Source organism: Mirounga angustirostris, unplaced genomic scaffold (genome assembly GCF_029215605.1).
Source record: "Mirounga angustirostris isolate CCGP_5_RB_7025 unplaced genomic scaffold, mMirAng1.0.hap1 SCAF_5, whole genome shotgun sequence".
In the NCBI taxonomy this organism is placed as follows: Eukaryota; Metazoa; Chordata; class Mammalia; order Carnivora; family Phocidae; genus Mirounga; species Mirounga angustirostris.
Genome location: NW_026991713.1, coordinates 33,892,331 through 33,918,957, shown reverse-complemented (window position 1 = coordinate 33,918,957; position 26,627 = coordinate 33,892,331). Strand labels below are relative to the sequence as shown.

At 36.8% G+C, this 26,627-nt stretch overlaps 1 protein-coding gene across 2 annotated transcripts; it reads right to left on the bottom strand.

The window, feature by feature from the left end:
* Positions 1-1,729: 1,729 nt before the first annotated feature.
* Positions 1,730-26,627, bottom strand: TSPAN19 (tetraspanin 19). Of its 2 annotated transcripts, none has more exons than XM_045867277.3 (8): positions 18,698-18,963; positions 18,542-18,614; positions 15,755-15,879; positions 11,931-12,005; positions 7,060-7,170; positions 4,965-5,108; positions 3,751-3,834; positions 1,730-2,483 (listed from the first exon to the last, which is right to left on the bottom strand). In XM_045867277.3, the coding sequence occupies exons 1-8, from the start codon at positions 18,761-18,763 to the stop codon at positions 2,415-2,417; spliced, it is 747 nt and encodes a 248-aa protein (XP_045723233.1). In that variant the 5' UTR covers positions 18,764-18,963; the 3' UTR covers positions 1,730-2,414. The 2 variants fall into 2 exon arrangements, with proteins under 2 accessions (XP_045723233.1, XP_064446408.1); XM_064590338.1 differs by lacking the exon at positions 18,698-18,963 and adding an exon at positions 26,444-26,627 and having other exon boundaries at positions 1,731-2,483.

The window sequence follows — 26,627 nt, the reverse complement described above, 5'->3', positions numbered from 1 at the left end:
AGAATGTCTACTGTACTTGAATACAATGAGTAATAAGTTTTAATATTTTAAAAAAATGATTATACACTTTGTTTTCATATTACAAAGCTCTCATACAAAAATACTTCCTTTTACTGTTCCAAATACTCTGAATACTAGCAAATGCTTAATCTCTATGTTTTAATTTGTCAAGGAATAGTTTCTGCTCTCCCAGGTTTTATCGTTTGTATAGGGTTAAAATCCATTATTACTCAATAAATATTTATAGCTTTACTGGAATTATGCCATTATTCTCTTTCATCTAATGGGTGACTTCAAAAATAAAAAGGGATACAGAAGATAAATAATTAACAGAGGCTAAGCAATGATAAATAACAGGTGGTGTAAAATAAGCTTTTTTAAATTTATTTTTATTTTTAATTTTTTTTCAGCCTTATATTATGACCAAGAAAAGATTAGATTTTTGTGTTTTCCTTTTGCCAGGGACTCATGTGCTGAAGAATTACTCCTCTAAGATCAGAAAAAGGAAACAAAGGTATAAAAATTTTACACAGATGTTGGAAACATTAAACAAACACTTAGGGCTGCCTGACAGTATTTCTGTTGCAATATTCTATTAAATGTGTTTCAGTGAAATCCTTTAGAGAAGTTTTTGCTCTGCCAACATCTCCTATTCAGGTTCCTGGAGAAATGAGATGTGGGTGGCAGTGACTAACTGAACTAGCAGCTACTGTTTACCAAACAAGTTTGGACAGATTATACTTATGATGGCCAAATGAAATCAAAACCATTGAATACAGTCAGAGTGAGACAATCTTAAGAGGGCAAATGAGTTTTATCTGACAGCATACTGAATAATCTGACTTATGAAATTTCATTGGCATTTGGTGGCCACCTACATAGTCAAGTGCTGAGTGAGGCTCTGGAGTTGCAAAGAGGGCTCAGTGACAGAGAATGACTATGCTTATCCTGGCGAGCACTGAGTAATGTACGGAAGTATCGAATCATTATATTGTACACCTGAAACTAATATAACAATGTATGTTAATTATATTGGACTTAAAATGAAAAAAACTAAAAAATTTAAAAAATGAAGGGTAAAAAATTCCCCAAATAATCGTTCTTAAAGAAATGAAGGCATGTGTATTTACAGGCTGCTTTAGAGAAAATGGTTATTCTATTTTCTTTTGCACCGACTCTTAAAAAGTTCATAGGTCTCTGAAATCTGCAGTGTACTGAAGAGATGGATGAAAAGATATATGATTGAATTAGTAAATTACAGTGAGCCTTCTATAGCAGTGAGAGCAATACAGGATCTTCAGCTAATTTATCCTTTCTTCCTTTCCTCAAGGTCAAGGCAGTCTTTTTGCTATAAGGCACAATGATATGATTGCCTCACATTTATATAGCACTTTTTATTTGTCAAAGGATTTTTTTTTCTGTTCTCAGAAAATCATTTTTTAGGAAAATAGAACAGGTAGGTTATTTTACCTCCTTCAGAGAATTGTATACGTATGCCCTGAACAAAATTTAAGGAAAAAGAGAGAAGAAAATGACGAGCAAGTTGAGTATGGGAATTCAGTGATCATTTAATACATTTTCATTACAGTTCAAAATTCATTGTGATTTTAATATTTTATTAATGCCACTGAAGGATACCCAAATCTCTAAAATTTTAAGTTTATTATCCACTTTTAAGCATTAATCAGAACACAGAAATAAATGATGAATTCAGTACAGAGGTCAGTGTCATGATTTTCAATCTTTCTTTTATTTTTATTTTTTTAAATAAATCTTTTTTTTTTTTTAGGTTTTATTTATTTGACAGAGAGAGACATAGCGAGAGAGGGAACACATGCAGGGGGAGTAGGAGAGGGAGAAGCAGGCTTCCCGGGGAGCAGTGAGCCCAATGCGGGACTCGATCCCGGGACTCTGGGATCATGACCTGAGCTGAAGGCAGACGCTTAACGACTGAGCCACCCAGGTGCCCCTCAATCTTTCTTTTAAATCTCCCACAAATCAGTGTTGTTTTCTTAAAATTTGCAAATGTAAGGTACATGTTATCATTGCTTACTTAATGTTTTCTGAATATCATGTAGGTATTTTTTCTACAAAAGAAACTCAAAACACGGCGATACTTCATCACATTTTGAATTCAGTATATATGATGATATCCTCTGAATTCAGAAAATAACTCAAGGTAAAGTTCTGAACTGCAGAATTTGATATTTTGAAAAACAAAATTAATAAGAATTTCATGGATCGATTTATTACAATACTCAATAATTCTATGTTACATATAACCAATGACCTGAATAAGTCCTAAATTTAACTAATGTAATTCAAAACTTTTTTTGGTGGGGAGGAGTAAAAGAACATGATGTGATTATTTTGAGAATTAGCTGGTTTCTTCTGGGCAAATTAAAATGCAAAGATCACACTCCTGCATATATTCTATTCTTGATGTGTCTGAAGAAAGAAACAGTTAATAAGATTTGCAAAACCTGGAAGAAAAAGGAATGATAAGAGATCAAAATGTAATCAATAAGAGTGATTTGCAAAGCTAACACAATCACCTAAATGCACCTAAATGCATGCTGTATAGGGAAAAAGGATCAAAGAGGGTGGGAAAATTTTGGAGTAAGGTACATATGGTTGCAAATAAGAAGTGTGCAAAATGAGTCTTCTAGAGCAACCCAGCTGTGACCAAGTTCATTTATGGAGGGACTAACTAATAGACGGTTCAATTTTAATTACATGGGCTATCATTGGGCTAGATGTCTTGAACTGCTGATCTGGTTTTTGTTCATCATCTCTCTGCGTCATCAGTCCTACAAAACTGCTTCTTTTTGTGATAGAATCATTAAAGATGGTGTGCAATGGGCAGATGATAAAATGGGCCACAGATACCATCTCCCATTCAGTTTTGTCTTAAATACCTCAGCATGAACACAGTGGAGAACACACATTTCAAAAGAACGGTATTCATGCTTATAAGAATGTTTTAATCACCATTCTGAGACTAAAACTGTTACCAGTTGAAGAGAATTTATGGAGCCTTAGGTCAATGCCTTTGTGATTCAACTTAAAATTAAATGCTGTATCCTGTTCTGACCAAAACATGCATTATATATTCATTTTGCAATGTTACAGTCTACACTGTAATAACGTATTCACTCTCACAGTTTCTTCAAATCCATGGCCTTCCCCTGCTTTCATCAGTCTTCACTGAGACTGGAGAATGAAGTTCTGCTTCTGAATCTCAATTCTGCAGCTGTCACCCTGTAGGTTGTGGAATGTGTCTGTTTTGCTTCCCATTATATCTCTAACAGCTAGCACAGTACCTGACACAGTAGATGTTCTCCCCCCTCCAAATTTACTGATTGAATGAATGAATGAATAAATGAGTATATTAGTGAACAGATTTACTAATGTCAAACATCGGTCTAGACTTCCAAAGTTTGCCAACATGAAGACTGCCCAACATGGGCTCTTGCTGCTGAGTTATAAAGTATTTTTGTCTATCTCACAAAGCAATGAAATCACTACCTTCCAGGATGACCATTTATTAACTGGTCATCCCACTTGGCTGCTTTAGGGATATCACCTCCAGTTAGGATCTGTATCTCTCCTGGATGTGGATAGTCTCAAGATCCTGACTCCTATTGTATTAATTTGTCTGATTAGGACTCCAGTTGGTTGCTCTGCTGTTTGTAATGTATGGTTTCTATGTAATATTTTTTGCCTTTAAACATATGAACAAAAGCCTACCTCTGAAGCCAAAAGTCCAAAGTTAATTCCAATTAATGTTAAAGCATTACCACTATACCATGTGTTGATTTTATTTTCACAGCCCTAAGGAAAAAAAGTTATTTAGATTGAGTTGGAGATGGAAGTGGTCTTATATATAACTCTATTACAAAGAAGAAGAAACATAGAGATAGTAAATTACCAAAGTCTAAAAAGCAAGTCAATGTGTAACTGGAGACTAGACTTTTTAGTCCAGAGAATTTCATATGATAGCAGGACATCTCAGTTACTACTTTTAAAGTTACTAAGATGTTGTTATATAATTGAACTCAGAAAATTTTTTTAAAGATTTTATCTTTAAGTAATCTCTACACCCAATGCGGGGCTCGAATATACAACCTTGAGATCAAGAGTTGCACACTCCACAGACTGAACCAGCTAGGTGCTCTGAAAGAAAACATTTATTAAATTTAGAGAGGGATCTAATTTTCTGCAGATTACTGTAATTCAGCAAGGTATATAAGTGAAATATATATATATATATATATATATATATATATATATATATGAAGTATATATATGGAGTATATATACTTCAACCTAAAATGATTATTTCCCAAATAGGAGAAGTTTCTAAAAAAACATAAGGCTCTATTTATCTATGAATTAATTATGTAATTGAAAAATGCATCTTATAATTAGAATAACATCAGCTTATAAACTATACAAAATACTAGAAGTTCTTGCTTGGGATGAAAATCTCCTTTATCAGTATCCCATACCTGTAAGCAGCAGATGAACCCCTACTCTTGCTTCTACTACATTTACCTGAACACTGCTTATGTCATTGCTGGGCTCCCCGCCCTCCAGTTTTTGCCAATCCTCATACCTCTTCACTTCTGGTACTGCAACTCCCTTACCAATCCTATACACCAGAGATTTACCAAAAGTGCCTCCTCTCTCTGCAGGGATTCGGGAAGGAGGGCTGGAGAGAAAGGTTGATGGTATCCCAAGCTCTAGGAGCACTTACATGACATAATTCCAGAAAGTTTATTTATTTACTATATACCTGAAATAATAGCTATTCATTTAATTCTGAGTTCAGTTTCATAAGTAACTTAAGAATCTAATCACTGTAAATCACATTGTTTTTATATAAAACTTTGCTCAGAATTCTAAATTGACTTGAAAAGACAAAAAAGGCACTGTAAACACTTGGAGAGCCTTATCTTTACCTCCAGGTAAGTTGCATTCAGGGGCTCATCACAAAACCACTTCCTTAATGTAGAATTTGTGCAAGAACATGGCACCTGTTCTGAATTTTCTTTATTTGTATTCTTTATCCAATCTGTGTAATTGTACTGGCCACAACACTGCAACTAGAAAAAAAATTCTATGAATTGTACTATAAAATATTAAAAATGCAGTTAATTATGATTCCCATGCACAATAAAGTGGTTTTTGTGAAGAAAATTTATTATTCTCCATTGGAATGTAGTGAATTGCAAATATAAGCATAGTTTTGTTGGTTTAATCCATCACTTTGTTGCTACTATTGTTGATGTTAATCAGAACGAAAGACCTTTAAATATAAGTGGGCTATGTTTGGATGAAATTGTTAGATCTGAACTTAGCATAAAGGAACCCAGGATGGAAGGCATATCTGATTTACTGAAGCTACAAACTACGTTTGAACCAGAATACAGACGAGAGAATCACTGTAGCCATATCTTCCTCCTCACTCTAGCAGTTCTCTTTATATTTATCCCCAAAATGCTACCATATGTATTTAATATACATAAAGAGATTCAGGGTTCTTTTTATTCTCTTAGGATTAATGTAAGATGTTAACTTCCAATTTTGTATTGTGTGAAAAATGGCCACAGAGAACCAAAAAAGATGATAAGGCAAATAGCCATAGAAATGATAAAACGTTTAAGAAATATCTCACTTCCAATCCTATAAAGTTGAATTGAAAGGATGTGAAAGAATCAACTTCTGTATTTGTCCCCAAGACTATGAGACACAATTGGAGTGGCTATTTCATTGTTTTCTAATCTTGTTATTAAAAGCTATCACATCAGTCCTGCCTATGACACAATATGTACCAACAATCTTGGAAATGAATGACTAAAATAATGCTTTAGAGTTTGGGTACTGAAAATGAGTTTGATCGAACCTATATGTACTATCTCAACTACACTCATGACTGGAACTATAAGCTTGATTCTCATTAATAATAATGATGTCATACATAGAACTGTTTTCCTGTTTATCAGTTTATGTCCATAGGAGGGTTTGATTCTCTGCCATCAGTCCTAATGCAATCTAAAAAAGCAATACATGTACATGTCACACATATATATCAGAGAAAAAAAAGACGAGTGAAAGCATTTATAATTATATTTCAATTCTCCTAAAATGCCTTGCTGTTAATATATACACCAAAAATAATAACTATTTTTATGTGGGGCACCTAGTATAGTAGTTAAGAGTACAACATCTGGTGCTACATTTTCTGGAATTGAATCTTGGCTCTGCCACTTAATTAGCTGTGTGTCCCTGGGTAAGGTACTATCTATAAAATGAGGATAATAGTTCTTACTTTTTTGGGTTGGAAGGATTAAATGAGTTAATACAGGCAAAGCATTTACAAAAAGGTCTGGTGCTATGTCAATGCTTGCTATTTTCTTTATCAAGCATTTACGATCTTCCAGCTGCTGATCTATTCCTGTAAACCATCTGGGAGACAATATCCATTCCCGTACCCTGCCTAGCTATATTTGAACTGTAAAATAATAGCCTAATAATGTTAGCTAACAAGTATTAGTTGCTTCCTATGTTCCAGTTCCAAGGCTTCCTATACATTCTATATACGACTTCATTGATTCCTGCCGATCAGAGGCAAGGATTATTCTGTCCGTTTTACTAATATGGAACTTGAAATTAATAGGGTTACTTGTCCAGGGTCAAAAAGCTATGTGGCAAACCTGACATTCTGGCTCACATGGTAACCACCATGCTTCTCTGCTGCTAGCAAGGACTGTGCTCCCATAGGAGCAGTAGGGCAGAATACCACCAACACTTCTACAGGTGAAACCGGGTTAAAACGCACATCAATTAACCAAGAATAGGAGATATAAGTTACAAAAGGAGGATAAAACTCAAGATTTGTAAGTGGGAACAGTGCTATTAATCCAATTTTGGGGGGGATAAATACAAGAACCTCTCAATCCTCTGCCCCTATCTCCTCCCCTTCCCTGTACCACCGACCCTACGGTGATCATAGTTGACATTTAATATTTTAGTTTCTTGTTAATTTTTTCTTACTGTTTTCTGTAAAGCATTCAGAATAATCCATTTGGGTATGTCTTCAGGCATGTCTTTAGATCCATATTCAGTAATGATTAAGTCAATTTTATCATGCCATACTTGGTGAACCTGTTAAAAATTGCATCAAAAGTCAAAATCTGAAATCTTATGGTATTTGTCCTTCTCTGACTGACTTATTTCACTTAGCATGATACTCTCTCACACCATCCACATCATTGCAAATGGCAAGATTTCATTCTTTTTTATGGCTGAGCAATATTCCATTGTATATATAATACTAACTTCTATACCTGAAACTAATATTACACTGTATATAAACTAACTGGAATTTATTTATTTATTTATTTATTTATTTATTTATTTATTTATTTATTTATTTATTTATTTATTTTTAAAGATTTTATTTATTTGACACAGAGAGAGAGCCAGCTAGAGAGGGAACACAAGCAGCAGGAGCAGGAGAGGGAGAAGCAGGCTCCTGGCTGAGTAGGAAGCCCGATGCAGGGCTCGATCCCGGGACCCTGGGATCATGACCCGAGCCGAAGGCAGATGCATAATGACTGAGCCACCCAGGCGCCCCTAAACTAACTGGAATTTAAATAAAAACTTGGAAAGAGAAAAGGTCAAAATCTGTGAGAAACTTTCCTTATGGTTCCTAATAAAAGAGTATTCTAGTCAGTTTGTTCCTTTCTGCTTATTCCTAAGTGTTTTCTTTTCCTTCTTTATAACTATTTTTAGCAATCTCAGTGAGTGCTAAGGCATTTGTTTTTTTGCATTGTAATCTATAGGAGGAATAAATGAGACTTATTTTATGATTAGGGAGAAAGTTATGTGTTATTCTCCTGAAGGTCTAAGGATTCTGCTTTTCTTCTTGGACCCTCAGAAAAAAATTGTAAAAAACTTTGAAATGGACCAGAAAAGATTACTGAGTATCTTTTCAATGGAAATTAGGCTTGTTTTAACATAACTTCAGGGTCTTCTTATTCTATGGGGGTCTTTACCTTTCTCAGTTTTTAACTTACTTTACAACTTTAGTAAGTTGTAGGAAGCTATAGTTAGACAATTGATTCTTTGTCAGAGAAGTTACAAATGAATTTTTCCTAGTGGGGTGCAACTGGTATCTCCCCTACGAACCATGTTTTGTATATATTAAGAAATGGCCTTTAGGGGTGCCTGGGTGGCTCAGTTGGTTAAGCGGCTGCCTTTGGCTCAGGTCATGATCCCAGGGTCCTGGGATTGAGTCCTGCATCGGGCTCCCTGCTCAGCCGGAAGCCTGCTTCTCCCTCTGTCTGCCACTCCCCCTGCTTATGCTCTCTCTCTGTCTCCGTCTCTGTCTCTGTCTCTTTCTCTCTGACAAAAGTAAATAAAATCTTAAAAAAAAAAAGAAAAAAGAAATGGCCTTTATAACTGTCTTTTCTTTGGACTCTCCTTTGAACTGGTTTTCATTTCTTACCAGTTTCCACATTAATAAACATGTTAAATAAAATCATTGACCTGTGCCTACTGTATATTTATACAAGAATTATGATTTTTAATTGAAAAAAATTATCCTTTTAAAATACTATAACAAAAAACAATCAGATTTGAAAGTTTGGGGGGAAACTACTCTTTCAAAATCTAGATATTGCAGAGGTAAATTTTAATAGTAACTTACTTAAATATTTAAAAGTTTATATGACTTTCATAACTAAGGTAAAAGGTAGAAAGAATGGATAGTATTCCCATTTTATGAACAAGGAGATAAATACTCAGAGAATTTAGTTATTTGCTTTGTTTACATGAATCATGATGAGGAGCTGAGACTTCTAAATATGGTTCATTTGAATTCTAGTCTATTGATTTGTCATTATATTATGCTGCCTTTGAATAATGAAAATGAAATTCCTGGTGGGAATACTACAACAATTAAACCATGTGTACAAGTTAAACTCTTACACAGTTACTTATATATCTATGCTTTAATGCATTTAAGATTAGAATAATGTAAAGTGTTACTTAGATCTCTAAGTTATTGATTGAGCTTATTCTCCAAGTTAATTTTTATTTAGAATAGAAAATGTTTTTCCATTTTATATTGTTGTGGGTAAGGGCAGACTTATGTCCTTATTTATCCTCTAAAGCATTTTTTGGGAGATTCAGAGTGCACATAAATCACATCTTAGTACATAAGGGTATCGTATATAATCTCTGTGGGTACTATATAAATAAAATTCCCTCACGCATATTTATTTTGACAAACATCCACTGAAGCCCTAGTGTACCTCCAACGCCGTTGGGTGCTGTAAGTGGCATAAAAGATTAAAGGCTCCTAAGAGCTTAGTCTAATACGAATGTAGAAGAAAAATCGATGTAAACAAAGCTGTTAGCTCTAGATTCAGTTAATAAGTGTTTGAGTCCAGGCTCTATCATTTGGCCATGATATATTTTAGCAAGCATTTCTCCTCTCAAAGCCTGAGTTTCCTGTTCTAGAAAGTAAGACTAACAGTGCAACTCTGGGGGTTGTTGTGAGGATCAAAACTATATTGTCCATTGGCGCGAGCCAAGCTACTCATGCTGTTTGACAAAGTCCAAGTATGGGGGACGATCCTGAAAACAGGAGACTCCACAGCTGGCTCCTGCTATTCTCTTTCATTTTGTTTATGGCAATCTTTATAATTGTGGGAATATTTCTGGGGTTTCATGATAAAGTGACTACTCATCTTAGTTACGCCTATCTAAGCAATCATAATGAAACTAATTCCACGAAGAATTAGTTTCTATAGAACAAAATAACAAGACGGTCACGCTCTGTCTAGCACCTTTCTCTTTGCGTACTGTTTTTTAGTTTTAGCGAAAGCCAATAAGCAGAAATCAATAAAGGTCATGTTAATCATTACAAAGGAAAAATGAAAGAAGGCTATGGCTGTAATCCAGAAAATGATCTAAGATTTGGAAAAACAAAAATATCCTAACATATAAATAAAGTTCCTCCGAGGCTGTCAGGAGGAGATGCTTGCAACCTGACCCTGTGTGTCTCCTCATTCGCCGAAGCCGATCTTTCCTACGAGAGACCCACCCTGGCTGGAGCTGGACTCCGGCAGTCCATAAAGTGGTTATCACAGTTTCTGGCACATGGTAATTATTCTCAAATGGTCTTTCTGATTCTTAAGTAGAGCTGAGTATGTGAATAACACTTAAGTGAGTATGGACAACACTGATAAACTAAATTTATGTGCTAAGGATCCTGAAGTGTTATATTCAAGTTGTATCACCAGATCCCAAAGTCAGCTAGGATGTAGTGCTTTGCCACAAAAACAGCTTTACAGAACTCACATGCTGTACACACACACACACACGCACACGCACACACACACACACACAAGAAGAAAGTTTAGCGCTAAATGTCAGTTCATTTACAAGAAGTCCTGGGTGATTAGATATCCAGGATAGATGCCCAGCACAGGAGTGCAAATGAAGTAGGAGGGCAGTGGTGTTATGTAGGAAAGATTTTATTGGGGTTTGGTTGTTGCTTAGGATTCTACATTGAGAGAGAATTTGAAGGCCAGGAAACACAGGAATAAATCAGGGGCTCCTTTGGAAATTAATTAAGGAAAGGAAGAGAGCTCTTAAGTAGCTACTGCATTACAGGAACTTTTCAAGTTGTCAGTTCATGGTCACTCTCTAAGGGAGGTAGGAATGAACCATACTGTACAGATGAAGACATAGGCTCAGGGCTCTGAAGTAGCTTGTTGAGCGCTAGTCATCTGCAGATCTGTACGACCTCTAGTCCATGCTCTTTTCCTGCAGGACAATCTCCCTCAACACAAAGATAGACCGTGACTGCACTGAAACAATGAATTTCTTTAAAAATTGAAAGTAATCATTGATCTCGATAGTTAAGTTTTGTTTCCAAAAGGTTTTTTTCAGATAACTTATTATGCGTTTTTTTAACTTAATTTGATAAATATAAATCCTGTGATTAATTATATCACTCATGGTCCTACCTATGCAAAATACATGAATTATTCAGTTCATCTCATTTATTTATTAATTTATTGTTATTTTACAGATTTTTTTTATTTATTTGAGGGGGTGGGCAGGGAGAGAATCTTTATTTTTTAAAATTTTTTTAGAAAGATTTTATTTATTTATTTGAGAGAGAGACTGAGAGAACTAGAGCAAGAGAGAGGGGAGGATCAAAGGGAGAAGAAGACTCCCCACTGAGCAGGAAGCCCAATGCAGGACTCGGTCCCAGGACTCCAGGATCATGACCTGAGCTGAAGGCAGTTGCTTAACCAACTGAGCCACCCAGGGGCCCGGGAGAGAATCTTTAAACAGACTCCCACTCAGTGGGAAGCCTGATGTGAGGCTTGATCTAACAACCCATGATCATGACCTGAGCTGAAACCAAGAGTTGGATGCTTAACCAACTGAGCCACCCAGGCACCAGGTGCCCTCAGTTCATCTCATTTAAATAAAATCACAAAATTTCAAATTTGTACAAGTCTAAAGGTGTTTCTTTCCAAAAAATAGAATATAGTCAGCCTATATAGAAAAATAGAATTGGGTCAGTCATGGTAGTCACAGTTGGCTGGGGGGCCAATTTTGGATTCCCTACTCTTAGTATCATCTCCTCTTCCCCCATGTTCTTTGTTATTTACATTTACATTTTTCTCAATCTTCTGCTGAGCTGAAGACAAATTTCCCTAGCCCACCTTTCCGATCTGACCCCTGGCCCTTTCCTTATAGAATTCTATAGTACTTCCAATGAATCTCCGCCCCCCCCCAAAGCCATTTATCTTTTGCTCTTAATATAGGCTCATAGGCCTCAATAATTTTAGATACTCAATTTTGTTTAGATTTCAAATAAAGGGATGATCTTTCCATACCTCCTTTTTCTTTATGAAGATGAATGTTGAAAGTACAACCTGAACACCAAAGGCCCACATTAACAGTGCTGTGTACTGAAACAAAAGAAAAACAGAGATGGCAACTATGTTTCTAATATGTATCTTAGATACTTCAGTGATGGGAAAATGCATATCATAGGAAATACAAAGTCTTAAAATACACACAGGTATTGATGGTTCCTGCCCTCATATACATGAGTGAAGTTATTCAAACAAAAAGGCAAAGAAAAAAATTCACTGAGCATTTGGATAAGAATTAAGAAAGAAGTGATCGTGTTCAGTGAGCATGCTATAGACCACTTGTTCTACAAAGTTGTTGATGATTTTCCTTCATTCAGATCCAAAAACTGTTATAGAGAGTAACTCACTTATCTGGACCTCCACTTAACACGCCAGTCCACTAATACTAGAAAACTCACTGAACTGTGACCTACTACACAAACCCATCAGGTGCAAAGTAACAACAATAACAAACCCCCAGAAAATACAAAATCATCTGCTATAATAAAATTAAGTCTGTAGGTACATTTAAACTCTTGCTTTGAAAACTGAAAATACTTTTATCCAAAGCCAAGTGAAATCATTTTTACACTTACGTAACTATATTTTTTAAACCTACAGCCACTGCAATTTTCTTCATCACAGGAGCACACAGTAATACACATTATCTAGAATTCATAATGATTTTTAAAAATTAGCAGTCTGAATATTTTACTAACTAAAATATAAGAATGACTTACTGTTAGTATTCTTAATTGCACATATTTTAAACATTAGTACTTTAAAACAGTCAGTTAAAATTTGTTTGATTGATATAAATTATATTTCCTATTTTCAGAAACAAACATTTCAGAGACAAAAATATGGTGTTTAGATCTGTTTAGAAGTTTAGATTTCTAATACTTCTATATACGTTATCTCACTTAACCTTCACTAGAAGGAGATTGGTAGAAGCAGGAAAAATTGTGTAAAACAATAAAAAAATATTACTGAGTTTCTTTTTAATGGCAAGCTGGTTGTGGTCTAATGGACTTTCCCAGGTTTCTGACCTTATGAGAATATGCATTATTACCTTTGACTAAACTAGTATTCAACTCTGTACAGAATCCTGATAGTAATACAAAAGTTCCCTGTCCATAGCAATGCAAAATGATTCCTATTAATGGAAAGGCAAATGAATACAGTCTATAGAGAATTAAATCTCCACAAATCTAATTCTCCTTCAACCAGTTGTTACTTCTTACAGTTCCCTTACTGAGTAATTATTATTTATTTATTCAAAGATTTATTTATTTATTTGACAGAGAAAGAGAGCACAAGTAGGCAGAGCGGCAGGAAGAAGGAGAGGGAAAAGCAGGCTCCCTGCTGAGCAGGGACTCAATCCCAGGACCCTGGGTTCATGACCTGAGCCAAAGGCAGATGCTTAACCGACTGAGCGACCCAGGCACTCCTGATTAATTATTTAAATAAAGTTTCTGACACATGGTCATTGACACAAATGTTAAGTCATGATTTTTACCCTTGAAGATACCCTTTTAACAGTAGTTAGATGTCTATTGTAATAAGAAAAATTCAGTGTATTTATGTGTTATTAGCACTTACAGAGTACTGTGAGATCCTGCCCAAGAACTTTTAAAAAAGGGAAGTAAACTGTCCCGAAGGGGCACGTGGGTGGCTCCATCAGTTAAGTGTCTGCCTTCAGCTCTGGTCATGATCTCAGAGTCCTGGGTCCTGGGATAGAGCTGGTAGACACTTAACAGAGTTGAATACTAGCTTAGTCAAAAGGTTCCCTGCCCAATGGGGAGCCTGCTTCTCCCTCTCCCTCTGCCCGCCCCCATGCTCATGCTCTCTCCCTCTCTTTTTCTCTCAAAAAAAGAAAATCTTAAAAAAAAAAAAAAAAAATACCCCCCCCCCAAAACTGTCCTGAAGAGTTAGACTGTGAAACTGTAATATCTATTCAACTGGAGTGGGGTATGCAAAATCACCTTTAAGCCAAAGAATAGTACTTAGGCCTATAAAATTTGCCCGTAATTTGACTGCATAAATTAACATCGTTAAAGGAAAAATGTATCTATCAGAAAAGTACTGGTAAATTCAGAGGAGAATAGGGAAAGTGGCCTGATGGCAAAAAGTAGCAGTTTCCTTCCTTGGAGCATCCAGAGAAGAGTGTGGTGTCTGGGCTTCAGGACCTAGTATTATGCACATTCCTTATGATGGGGTCTGTCAGGCTTCTCGGTCACAGCCCATAAATACTTGAATCCCATAAGGCAGAAAGTTAGAAGATGTCTGGTTTTCTCCCTCTAGTTTCCCCTTTCCTTACTGATCCCCCCCCCTTCTTATACTAGTATCAGGCTCTGTGCCTTCTTTGCCTAAATGGAAATGTATGGCAAGGAGAAAATCACAATGTTCCTGTAAGCCATTTCTGTCCTGGTTTCCAGATCCAAAATTAGAAGCCCAATGAGAAAATTATGCTCAATGTCCTGGAAGAAGAGAAAGGTGGGATTTGAGAAGAGACAGTGAGATCTCGTTTTAGACTAGAAAGAGTCTGAGCCTGACTGTGGAGCCCTGCGCATTCCCAGAGCAACAGAGTCACGCATTGGGCTTCCTGGCGTTCCCCTGGTGAGTGGTAAGACCCTGGGGGGAAAAGGAAGTGTGGTTTCCAGCTTTGCCTAAAAAGCCTCTGCCAGGGGAAATATTCAAATAATAAGAGGTACCGATTATTGGGTAGCAACTGATCCCTGTATCAGGCGTTAACCCTTTAATTGCTGTGTCATTGGGAGGGTGAATGTTTCAGGGGAAGGATACTGCGGAGAAGGAGCTGAGGTCATGGCTATCTACCAGTCCTTCACAAAAGGTTTCACTGATATACTGTATGATATCCTGGATGATATACCACATAAGAGCAGCTTTGCATTTGCTACCCTAGGCCATTCAAACAGCAGAATGAGTAGACCGGAAGGAATCATGTGAGCTGGGAAAGTGAGAGTTTTCATGGTGACCAGCGCAGATTGATAACCAGTGCCCAGAGTGACCACTGAGACTTTCATTGTTACATAAAACCTAAGTCTTTCCGCATTCTTCCTGGTAAGAGACACAATGTCTGCAGTTGAATTTCATATTTGTTGGACAAGAGAGTGCCTGTGAATTAAAACTGATTTGATTTAAAGAAAATGTTAAAAAGCTGTATTTCATCTGAGTCTGTGGATTGTGATCCAGACCTGCCACATGTATGGTAAATGGCTCATGTTCACGTCTATAATCCTAATTATAATTTATCTTTTCATGTTACATGGCTAGGGAGACAGTGTGCTAGCCAGATGCCAGGGTCTGGCCCTCTCAGCAGTTCTATTTCTCTTTGTTAAATAATAAATTGTGATCTCAGTTATAAGCTAAGCTTCCTACATGGCATTCCCACAGGGAGAAAATGTGCTGAGTATAGGATATGTTTTCTTTTCCTTGCTAAGCCACATTGCTTGTTGACTTTAATAGTTTATTTGGATTTTAGTCTTTGGATTCTTAATTTTGGTTAATTGTAGTTTACACTAGGAGATGAATTCCTGTCGATTCTGCTGAAAAATAATATCTAAGTGTGTAAATGCAGAGATCCAGATTTGATCCATGGAAAACTCACCAAGAACATTCTACCTAGAAGTTTCTTGAGAGGGAGTGCTTCATGTACCTTATTCCCTAGGGCACACTATACTGCAATGTTATGACGTAAATCATTATTGCTCATTTGTGTGACATAGACACTCAAAATCAAAGATACAGATTAGTTCAGACTATTAAGATGAAATACATACCAGAAGTAGGAGCCATCTGATTTCACTGTGAATTCCCAAATAACCCAAGAGACAAAGAAGAACAATAGCAGATCCAGTTCCAATCAAAATGTGACAAATATATACTATCAAGTGATTATTTTCATCTGTGGAAACCACAAAATAAATTATTATTAGGTGATGTTGTATTTTATTTAATAATATATGCAGTAACCTAAGATTTCCCTAAGCAGTGGCTGCCAAACCGGTAGGATTCTCTGTCTCTCTTTTTTAAACTTCATTCTGGCACCCTCTTACTTAGTCTTGGCAACAACTTTTCTTCCATTAATGACATGATAGAAAATTTCTTCAATCTCAAAAGATGTCTTTCTTTTACCTTATCTTCATCATCTTCTATGAAGGCAGACATTTTTTTTCCTGGGGTGAATTCTTCTATGTTTAATGAACATCCAAACATTTATGAATTTATTCATACAAATTTTAGGGGCATCTAACATGTGTGGGTTAAGTTTCTCTTATATGAAAGTCTGAGTTTATTGGTAATATGACCCCATTAAAACTATATTTTATTCTCTCTCCATCTAGACCGAGCTCTCTGCTAGAGACTATATATATTTATATAGTCAACAGACTAATTGTTAAATGTTTAGTGTTATGACACAGACTGTAGAACACTAAATGCCTAACAAATATTTGTCAAAAAAAAAAAAAAAAAGAAGAAGAAGAAGAAGTAAATTAAATATGCCGTAGGTTTTATGGGAGAACAGTGCAGGCAGTGGTGTCCTGGAAGCCAGCTTGTTCTGGCTCATAAATGCCAACTGTTACATTTTCACAAAATTCGTAAGCCAACCCAATTCATGTTGGCACTGTGAAATCAGCCATTGTGGCATTACGTCTTTAAACCACAGAAATCAGTAGATACCATAAATCAAGACTTTCTATCCCAGAGCCAGTTGTTAAACGTTTACCAGCATGCCCCTGGGTACAGGAGACCCTAAGCCCGTAGGGGGAGGAGGCTGGAGAGTGTAGGTAGGCAAGATTGCTGGCGAAGGCAACACTGTGCTTGGGCTTTAATGAGGACTGAAAAGATCTCGGTTGGAATGACAGAGGCATTCTGAGACACGGCACAGTATGTGTTGGATATTCAGCTTTGCTGGCACTTAGGGTTTGAAGCAGGTGAAACCGGGCAGGTTTGCAGGGGACAAATTATGCACATTTTGTAGGCTCTTATCCAGTCTTCCTCATTGGAGTTAAGCTCCGCGAGGACATAATCTGTCTTTCTTGTACAGTACAGTATCCTTAGCTCACGGGATTGCGCCTAACATGTAGAACAGACTCTATAAATATTTGTCCTATGAATAAATAATTGCAGTGGGGAACCAGAAAAAAGCTTTTCGTGTTCTATGGGTAGATTTTCATCTTAAATTATTTCAGTGGCATTTGGAAGATGGCTGAGAAAAGAGATCAGAATACGAGGCTGTTGGAGGTTATTACTGGGGCAGAGGGAAGGAAGATGGGGCTCTTAGGTGGCCTGGTGTTATTACAAATGGAGAGGGGAAGGCAGAATCATTTTTAAGAAGAGGTTAAGTTCGTTGGAAGTTGCACATAAAAGAGAGGGGAGGAACCAACCACTTTCTTGCCACAAACTGGTTATTTTCAGTTCCATGTCTTAAAACCTTAACCGAGATTTCACTAAATGTTTAAATACATAATTTTTTAAAAAAAAACAGAACTTAAAGGATAAGTTTCTGACTGTCTGTTTAGGATATATTTTTTTGCATAAGGCAAGTACGTTAAGGTTAATGAGAATTATCTTTCAATTCCGCAGTGGAGGGAAAGAAAAAAGAAAAGACTTTTGCTCTACCTTAACTACTACATTATTAAAGTAGATCCTGTATGGGAAGTGCTTAGCCCAATGCCTGGCACATAATCAACACTAAATAAGTGGAAGCTACCATTGCCATTCTTCTGGGGAAGGAAAGGAAAGAAGAAAGGCTGTCATAAGATCTCCACACACCCATGTACTCTGAGAAAACCCCTAATGCACTCAGACATCACAAATACTTTACCATAAGCAAAGTATATAAACAGAAGAGAATAAAGATACCAGGCACTTAGGTGTAGCTGAAGTTTAACTAAATTATTCAGTACTTTGTAGTACTTTATTACCTATTAAGTCTTTTTATTTAGCTTTTGTTTTCCTACAAACGTGTTTTTTCTTACTTGAAGTCCACTAAGAAATGTTTGTTCTACAGTATGCATGCTTTTTGTCATATATTTAATGATAACAGTGCTGTCTAATAGAGCTTACTGAGTAGTGGAAAGAATCTAAATCTGCACTGCCTAGTAAGATAGCCAACACCCAATAGCCCCTTATGGCTACTGAGCACTTGAAATATGGCTTCCTTCCCAACCACCAAGGATATGTATACGAAAATAACACTTAGGATATTAAACTTCAGTCCATAGTGAGCACAGCATACCACAAAATGGTAAAACGAAGGGTTTTTAAATTTAGTTAAACGCATTCAACTATTTCATTTATATTTGGATAATATTATATTTTATTTGTAACATGTAATGGGGAGAGTAATTGAGTTTTAAAAGAAATGATTTAACTTGAGCACTACATTGGTCTCCACTATCTTTTCATCCAGAGTATTAGAACAACACACAATCTTCCATTCTTGGACAATACTTAATGAATTTTGGAGAAATACTGCCACCTGCTGAATATATTATGTATGCAGTTATTTAAAATGGAATGCCTGGCTTCACTCAGAGAGCAAAAGAAAAATAGATACATACCCAAAGCTGTGAAAAAATTATTTCTATCCAATAAGAACCATGCACCAAATCCCATGAGTAAAAGTCCAAGAACCTACAGAAAAAACAGTCAGTGTTTATATTCGCTAATAAAAACGCATTACATTTTCTTTACGAAATAATTATAAAGAATCTTACCAAGAAGGCTCCATTAATGAGATTAAGAAAGTATTTAAAAATTAACATTTTGTTTTTTCTTAACATTCTTTTTCTCCCTGGATATTGGTGTTTCTGAAAAGATAACCACAACTTTTACTATAAATAGTCACCACAGTAACAACTTTAAATAATTCTGCCTGCTCATGTCATTTATTTGCACATTTTTCTTCTGATACCAGTTGTCAATATAGCATTCCCCTCCACCCTCCCGAATATGAGGACATGTTGAAGATATCTTGAAACTGGGCCTGTCTTCTCCATCTGCACTAGGCAGTTGAGACCAAGAAGGCATTTGAGTAACATGCCAATAGCCACCTTAGGAAACTTCTTGCAGTTTTCAAAAAGTAAAATACTTTGTTTCCAGTCTTAACGCACCTTGTTCTCCTTGCTGGAAAGCTTTCCTTCACCTCTGCCTGTCCCTCCTGTTTCCCAGAATAATGTCAACTCTTTGTTGAGTTCTCACCTTGGAAGCCTTTGCCTAACCTCAATTTGTTGCCCTTCTATTTTCTCTTTACTTGTCTTTTCTTCCCATGTAGACTCTGAGGTCTATTAGTGGAGAGAGTAGGTCTTGTGTACCATTATAATCCCAGAATGTAGCACACAATAGCTACTCAATAGATACTTGTTGAATTAATAAATGAGTAGATGAATCAGATTATTTAATTAGTGAGTAATTTAGTTTGGTATATAATGGAAGGGAACAAACCTTAACTTAAGGTTGTGTTAAACATTATTTAATTTAGTTTCCTAAAACTTTTATGGGAAAATCAACACTTAGATCATTGGTGTTTGGTGCTTTATTAGAAATGAAGGTTTTAAATTTTCTTGGGCATGTTTCTGGGTTTTCTCTTTCCTCCATTGTTTCAGTTCTAGCTAGTACCGTATTTTACAAAGTATTGTAGTTTATAGTGTTTTAATCTTGCAGTGTGTAACTGACATGATGAAATCAGATTTAATAAGATTAATTTGAAGCTATTTGTCTCTACTTGGGAAGATCTGTTTGTTGAACCGAAGAATGCCCTGGAAAGGGGAGAAATAAGAGATGTCTAGATTAGAGTCTATGCACTGCCCCTCCCTACTCTGACCCAAGGCCACATTCCTCCCTGAAATGCCAGGGTTCTCCTTCCCAGCTGAAGGAGTCTCTCCAGGCTTTGTCTTCCACCCTCTGCTTTGAAGTCCCCTCCTGCCATTTGGTTTCTCCAGTTTCTGTCCTCCATTCTTATTCTTAGATTCCTCCAGTGTCTGGCCTGTTTGGATGGAACAATCAGTTAGAAAGACTGCCTGATTTTTATTTCAGTTTCTCCCTAAGAGGCTGTAGACACATAATTTTGGCTTCAATTCCATTTACTTCAGCTGATGAGAAAGTTGTGATCCTCTCCTATAGCCTAAACAAGTTGTCAGAGCCAAAGTCCTGGGCCTCTGTGAACAAGAATGAGAAAGTAATGTACAAGAACACTGCAGGAACTCTGGTGGGAACTATTGAGAGGCATAGACTTGACTGTTGAGTTGGTAATAATTAGCACATTAGAATTGGGGCTAACATGCTTTATCAAAGGATCCACAAACAAAAATAAATTGAAGCTTATTTCTCTTTCAGTCCAAGGTGGGTAACTGGTTCTCTTCTAGATCATCTTAGGAACTTGGGGCTTGCTTCAGCCTGTTCCGTATCTGGCTCCCAAATTTCCTCACAGTGTCATCTTGTATAGCCAGCAGAAAGGAAAGGAGGATGAGTAAACTCGGGCAAGCATCTTTTAAGCCAGTGAGGTGAAAGTTGCCCACTTCTCTTCTGCTCATATTCCATCGGCACATACTAAGTCACACAGCGGGTCTCAGCCCAAGGTGGAATCAGCTATGTGCCCAAGAGGAAGGAAAGAAGTGACTTAGGGTGAGGAGAGCCAAACAAAATACCCAACAGTTAGGAAAGGGCATTGTAAGAGATAATTAGAGGGAGAAAAAGAGTGCTTGGATACAGTTTCAATATGTCTTATTATGGAAAAGAAATAATTATCATCAGAAGGATTCCTGTAGGATGGAAAAATTAAAAAAAAATGATAATCACGGACAAAAAACATATACTTCATGTTTATTTTTTTGTTTTTAAAAATGTTTTATTTATTTGTTTGTGAGGGAGATAGAGAGAGAGCACACGAGCTGGACGAGCAGCAGGGAGAGGGAGAAGCAGGATACCCGCTGAGCAAGGAGCCTGACGTGGGACTTGATCACATGACCCTGGGATCATGACCTGAGTCGAAGTTAACCGACTGAGCTACCCAGGTGTCCCTCATATATTTCATGTTTAATAAATGAGTTTGAATGGGTAGAAGATATCTTTGTGGTTAAGCACTGGAAATGGAGTGCAGGTAAATAGAGAGCATAAGTTATGCAGATTTGGGAATTATCCATGGGGAGCTACTGTCATGGAAAAGAATGAAAGAGGAGACTGACTGCAGATAAAAGTAAGCAGATGCTTGATAGTAAAGAATGACATAATTAGGAATTTGAATTTTTTAATGCAGACTTTTACAAAATGAGGATGTAATCAAAGCATGATCTCATGGAAATCAGTAGAGAAATAATTTTCTAAAATAGTGTTGCATGATATAGAGGTCAAAAAGGGTAAGAATTCAATACTCTCAAAACCAGCCAACTTGGTAAGAAAGCTGTTCATGGTAACTTCAAAACAGCAGTGTTTTAGTCCATTTGAGCTGCTATACCAAAATACCACAGACTAGAATGCTTATAAACAACAGAAACGGGGAGTCTGGGTAGCTCAGTCAGTTAAGTGTCTGGTCATGATCCCAGGGTCCTGGGATTGAGCCCCACATCAGGCTTCCTGCTCAGCGGGGAGTCTGCTTCTCCCTCTGCCTGCTGCTCCCCCTGCTTGTGCTGTCTCTCTCTCTCTGTCAAATAAATAAATAAAAACAGCAGAAATTTATGTCTCATAGTTCTGGAGGCTAGAAGTCTTAAATCAGGGTGCCAGCATGCGTGGGGAGAGCCCTCTTCCAGGCTTCAAACTTCCTCTTGTATCTTCCTGTGGTGAAAGGGGCTAAGGAGCTCTGTGGGATCTCATTTATAAGAGCACTAATCCCATGCATGAGGGATCCCCCAATGACCTAACCACCCCCGAAAGGTCCCATCTTCTAATACCATCACATTGGGTATAAGGATTCCAACATGTGAAGTAATTTGAGGTAATACAAACATTCAGACCATAGCAAGAAGTTCAGGTTAAAGAGTTGGAACACAACAAACAGGGTGTCTAAGCAACAAGTCAAGAAAGTCCACAGCCATATTTGCACAGAATGAGAAGAGGAGATGGTCATGTGCTGATCCTTCCAGTCACAACCACCACATACTGGAAACAACATCAATGAAAAGAAAGAGGTGCTAACACAAAGATACACAATAAGTTAGTGCAGTTTCTATTTAAATATTTGTAGTGTGGAAGAACAAGTTTTGTCTTGGATTGTTGTTGTTTTTGCTATAGACAAAGAATTTGTTTAAACAATTAAATAAGGTCCTGGTGGCATTTCTTTTGTTCATTTCCTGATTAGGTAATTAATGGTCCAATAACAGAGATATTTTTAATAGTATAAATGATATAAGAAAGGACAATTTACAATAATTCACCTATTCACAGGTGTCGTTTTTCACTAGATAATAATAACCTAATTATTATTTGTTATCATTTGTAAATTCCTTCTAACTGCCAGGAGATGGGAGCACAAAAATGAATAAGTAATGTACAAGGAGTCAAGTATTAAAACCGATGGTCCACTCCGAGTTATGTGTTGGGGATGTGGGGACAGGGAATAAAGGGAACTGGGAAGTTTCAGAGAGAAGACAAATTTGAGATAATTCTTGAAGGTTGATAAGAAGGTCCCAGTCAGATAAAAATGGGGTAGACATAGGAAGATTTCACGACAGATGGAACACTGTGCTCACAAGCTTTATAGTGAAGGGCATGGGGGCAAGGGTCAGAGTGGCAAGAGGTGAAAAATAAGGCTAGAGAAGTAGACTCAGTAAAGATTGTGAAAGATCAGGTATGTTTTGCTAAGAATTTGCTTTTAATCTTCTGCAGGTAATGGAGAATCCTATTTCTGTCATCAGCGTGGAAGTCAAATTAGAAAAGAAACCTATGACAGGGAGCTACTTTGCAAAGCTAATGTATTAGTTCATAACAAATGATGTCGTCTAAACTACAAGATAGTTATGGGGATGGAGAACAGTACCAGGATATGAGAGACACAGTAGGAAGTAGAATTGTCAGCAATGGGATGTTAGAAAGAAACCAAAATAAAACTTGAATTCAGGTCTATAGAGCTTAACTACTTGGGCTATTAAGATTATGCCATATTCTACAATATGTCATTTACACTGGTTGCCTTGACCATCAAAGTTTTGCAAATTAGGTACTCTTGTGCTATTATCCCCAGTATTATCAATGACATAAGAGATTCAGGAAGGTAAAATAGTGTTCTTGAGTTCACCTAGTTAACACGTGGCAGGGCTGACATTCAAATCCTTAGATATAAACCACTTTCTTGCTACTCTTCCCAAGGCTTTAATGTCATCACCTGTAAATGTAGATTAGAAGAACACACACCTCAAAGGGATACTGTGAAAATTGAATGAGATTATGTTTGGAAGGCACTTAGTCCAGCACCCGGCTAAATGTTACATATTAATCTTGTGATAGTATAGTAATCATACACAAGGGAGGAGCACATGAGGTTGGGAAAGGGATGGGAACTGTAGGAAAGTGATGGACTCAAGCCGGCCGTCATGTGAGCTGCAGAGAGCACAAAAAGGGTTAGAGAAGGACCTTGAGAGTTTGGGACAGTCTTTAAATGGAAAAAAAAAGCAGAGGTCTAAGAATCCAACACTGTAGGTCACATATTAAAAATATTATTATGCAATAGTCATCCTCAAGAAAATAAAACAAACATCTGCTAGGCAGCTATTTGAACTTCACAGTGATATTCTGGGATATTTAAATTTTATCACTGCTATATAAAAAATAAGACAACTGTTGCACAATGTTTTTTAAATTAAAGTCATCTCACCACTCGACTAACATTTTCTTTTTCTTTTTTTTTTTAAAGATTTTATTTATTTGACAGTGAGAGATACAGCGAGAGAGGGAACACAAGCAGCGGGAGCGGGAGAAGGAGAAGCAGGCTTCCTGCTGAGCAGGGAGCCCGATGCGGGTCTCGATCCCAGGACCCCGGGATCATGACCTGAGCCAAAGGCAGACGCTTAACAACTGAGCCACCCAGGCACCCCTTGACTAACATTTTCAAAGAAATCTTATTCTTGTCAGATGTCAGAGAACAAACTGTTATCTTTCATCCTTTCATGTCCTCAATAAATATTACGTGCTCTCTAAGGGAACTATATTGTGTTAGGTCAATAGGCTATAAACCAATCAGACCTGCAGATAATTTTCAAAATAAGGTCAAAATTTAATGAAAAGAGGGGCACCTGTGTGGCTCAATCAGTTAAGCATCTGCCTTCAGCTCAGGTCATGATCCTGGGGTCCTGGGATGGAGTTCTTGCATCGGGCTCCCTGCTCTTCTGGGAGCCTGCTTCTCCCTCTGCCTCTGCCTCTCTCTCTCTCTCTGTGTCTATCATGAATATATAAAGAAAATCTTAAAAAAATTTAATGAAAAGAGAAATACTTATTAAAAAGAAAAAAACCCCTACTCAGGTTAAAAGGTTATGGACAAACTGACATACTCAATTTTACGTTATAATATCTAGGAAGATTTCAATTAAATAAATTTATGCTAAATGCTGCAGACTTAAACAAAAGTTTCAAGTTAAATTGACATAATCTGTAACTATGAGACAATTGTTGTATCATATTTTGTTCCTTATTTAGTAATATTAATTAGTGATAGCTAAGGTATGACTAATTGATAGAATTATCAGTTTTCCTCCAAAGTAAAAAATAACAAGAATATAAGAGATGTACTAACATGCATCATAACTTATCTTCAGAACTTTCAATATTTTTCTTTTTTGCTATCAATTTGTTTGACAAGGTAAGATTTAAGAAAAAAAAGCAGTTTAGACATCATATTCATAAAAGCTGATTACTAATTTAGCTAATTTAAAATTAGTTCTGGACAGCGCCTGGGTGGCTCAGTCAGTTAAGCGTCTGCTTTCAGCTCAGGTCATGACCCTGGGGTCCTGGGATCAAGTCCCACATTGGGCTCCCTGCTCAGCGGGGAGTCTGCTTCTCCCTCTCCCTCTGCACTTCCTCCCCACTCATGCTCTCAATCTCTCTCAAATAAATGAATAAAATCTCTAAAAAAAGTTAGTTCTGGAAATTAATTGATTACTAATGGATTTGATATTTTGTAGGAAAAGCCTGAATAGTTTCGTAATTACAAATAAAATTAATTTTAAGATTTTTATTGTGAATTTCAAAATAGCCTGAGTATTTTACTTATTTATTTTTTATTTAATTATTTTTTTGCTGAGCATTTTATTTTATTAAAGATTTATTTATTTGAGGGGGGAGGGGAGAAGGAGAGGGAGAGAATCTCAGGCAGACTTGGGGGTGGGGGGGCTGCATCTCACCACCCTGAGATCATGACCTGAGCTGAAACCAAGAATAGGACCCTGAACAGACTGAGCCATGGAGGCGCCCCTAGCCTGAGCATTTTAAATGAAGAATTTGAATGGCCTATAAATTTGCAACAAAACTAAACTAAAAAAAAAGAAAAAATGGCACTTGAGCATGGACTTTGATAATGAAAATATCCTAAATTTTAATTAGATTTGAAACCAGAAGTAGTTGATTTTTGAAAATCATTGTCTTTGAGTGAGGCACTAACATGTGTTTTTTTAATTTCAAAAATCTACTTATTTCTCATTCTATATTATTAATTCCTATGTTGATGCAATGTTACCAGGAAATAGTCTATTTTCTTTCAAAGGCTCAAAGGAGATGTTTGCTTTTAGTTTATTGTATGTCAGATGTCTTTTGCGATTATGCTTAGCCACTTCCTCTTGGAATTTAATTCTTTGCAAGCTTAAAAAAAATAAACAAATATCTGTTATTAACTAAAATAAATTTCACAGTTTGTACACTATGTATTTGCTCCACGGTAAAGGAAATTAGATGATTTTTTTTTTTTTTAAGATTTTATTTATTTATTTGAGAGAGAGAGTGCACGAGCAGGGGGGGAGCAGCATGCAGAGGCAGAGGGAGAAGCAGGCTCCCCAATAAGCAGGGGCCCAAGGTGGGGCTTGATCCCAAGAAGGCAGACGCTGAGCCACCCAGGTGCCCCAACTTAGATGAATTTTTAAGTTAAAATTAAATAGCATGATATATACTTACGCTTCAAATTTTATGTTAAAACAGTGGGTGTCACTGTCAATATTTTACAGTAAAACATATTTCAGAAAATATGGAGGTTTTTGATAGGCATTGAGTGAGGATTTATTTGTCTTTTTAAAAATAAATTGCTGTCACGGAAAGCAAACGATTTATTGTCTTCCATACTTCAGGCCCCATAAATCACTATTCAAGATTACGATTTGGTGGAATGAATAGTTTTTACGTGGGCAACTGAACATTCACTAGTTGCAAGTAATAAATATAGATAGATTAGAAACAGTTTAAAGGTCAAGCCACCTTTACTTGGGTAACTGTAGCAAAATGTCGTTTCTTTATTCCATATTTTCCCAAAGTATTTAAATATTAAAATCTACCTGAAAAAAACGTTCCTCATTCAGCTCCTGAGATGCCGCGTTCAGGCCAATTCCGAGTGGAGATAGTTTGTCCTACTGGGGCACCGGTAAGAAAAGACCCGTCCATCTTCCTTGGGATTGGCTGTTGTCGTGGTTACGCTTTGTTTGGCGTCTTTGGGCGCTGTCTTCCAACCAAGCCTGGGGA

Coding starts and splice junctions, on each gene's coding strand:
- TSPAN19 (XM_045867277.3), bottom strand. CDS start 18,763: ATGTTAAGAAAAAACAAAATGTTAATTTTTAAATACTTTCTTAATCTC. Junction 18,615..18,697: donor TCATTAATGGAGCCTTCTTG/GTAAGATTCTTT, acceptor TTTTTTCTGTAG/GTTCTTGGACTTTTACTCAT. Junction 2,484..3,750: donor TTGGACTTTTGGCTTCAGAG/GTAGGCTTTTGT, acceptor TTTTTCTTCCAG/GTTTTGCAAATCTTATTAAC.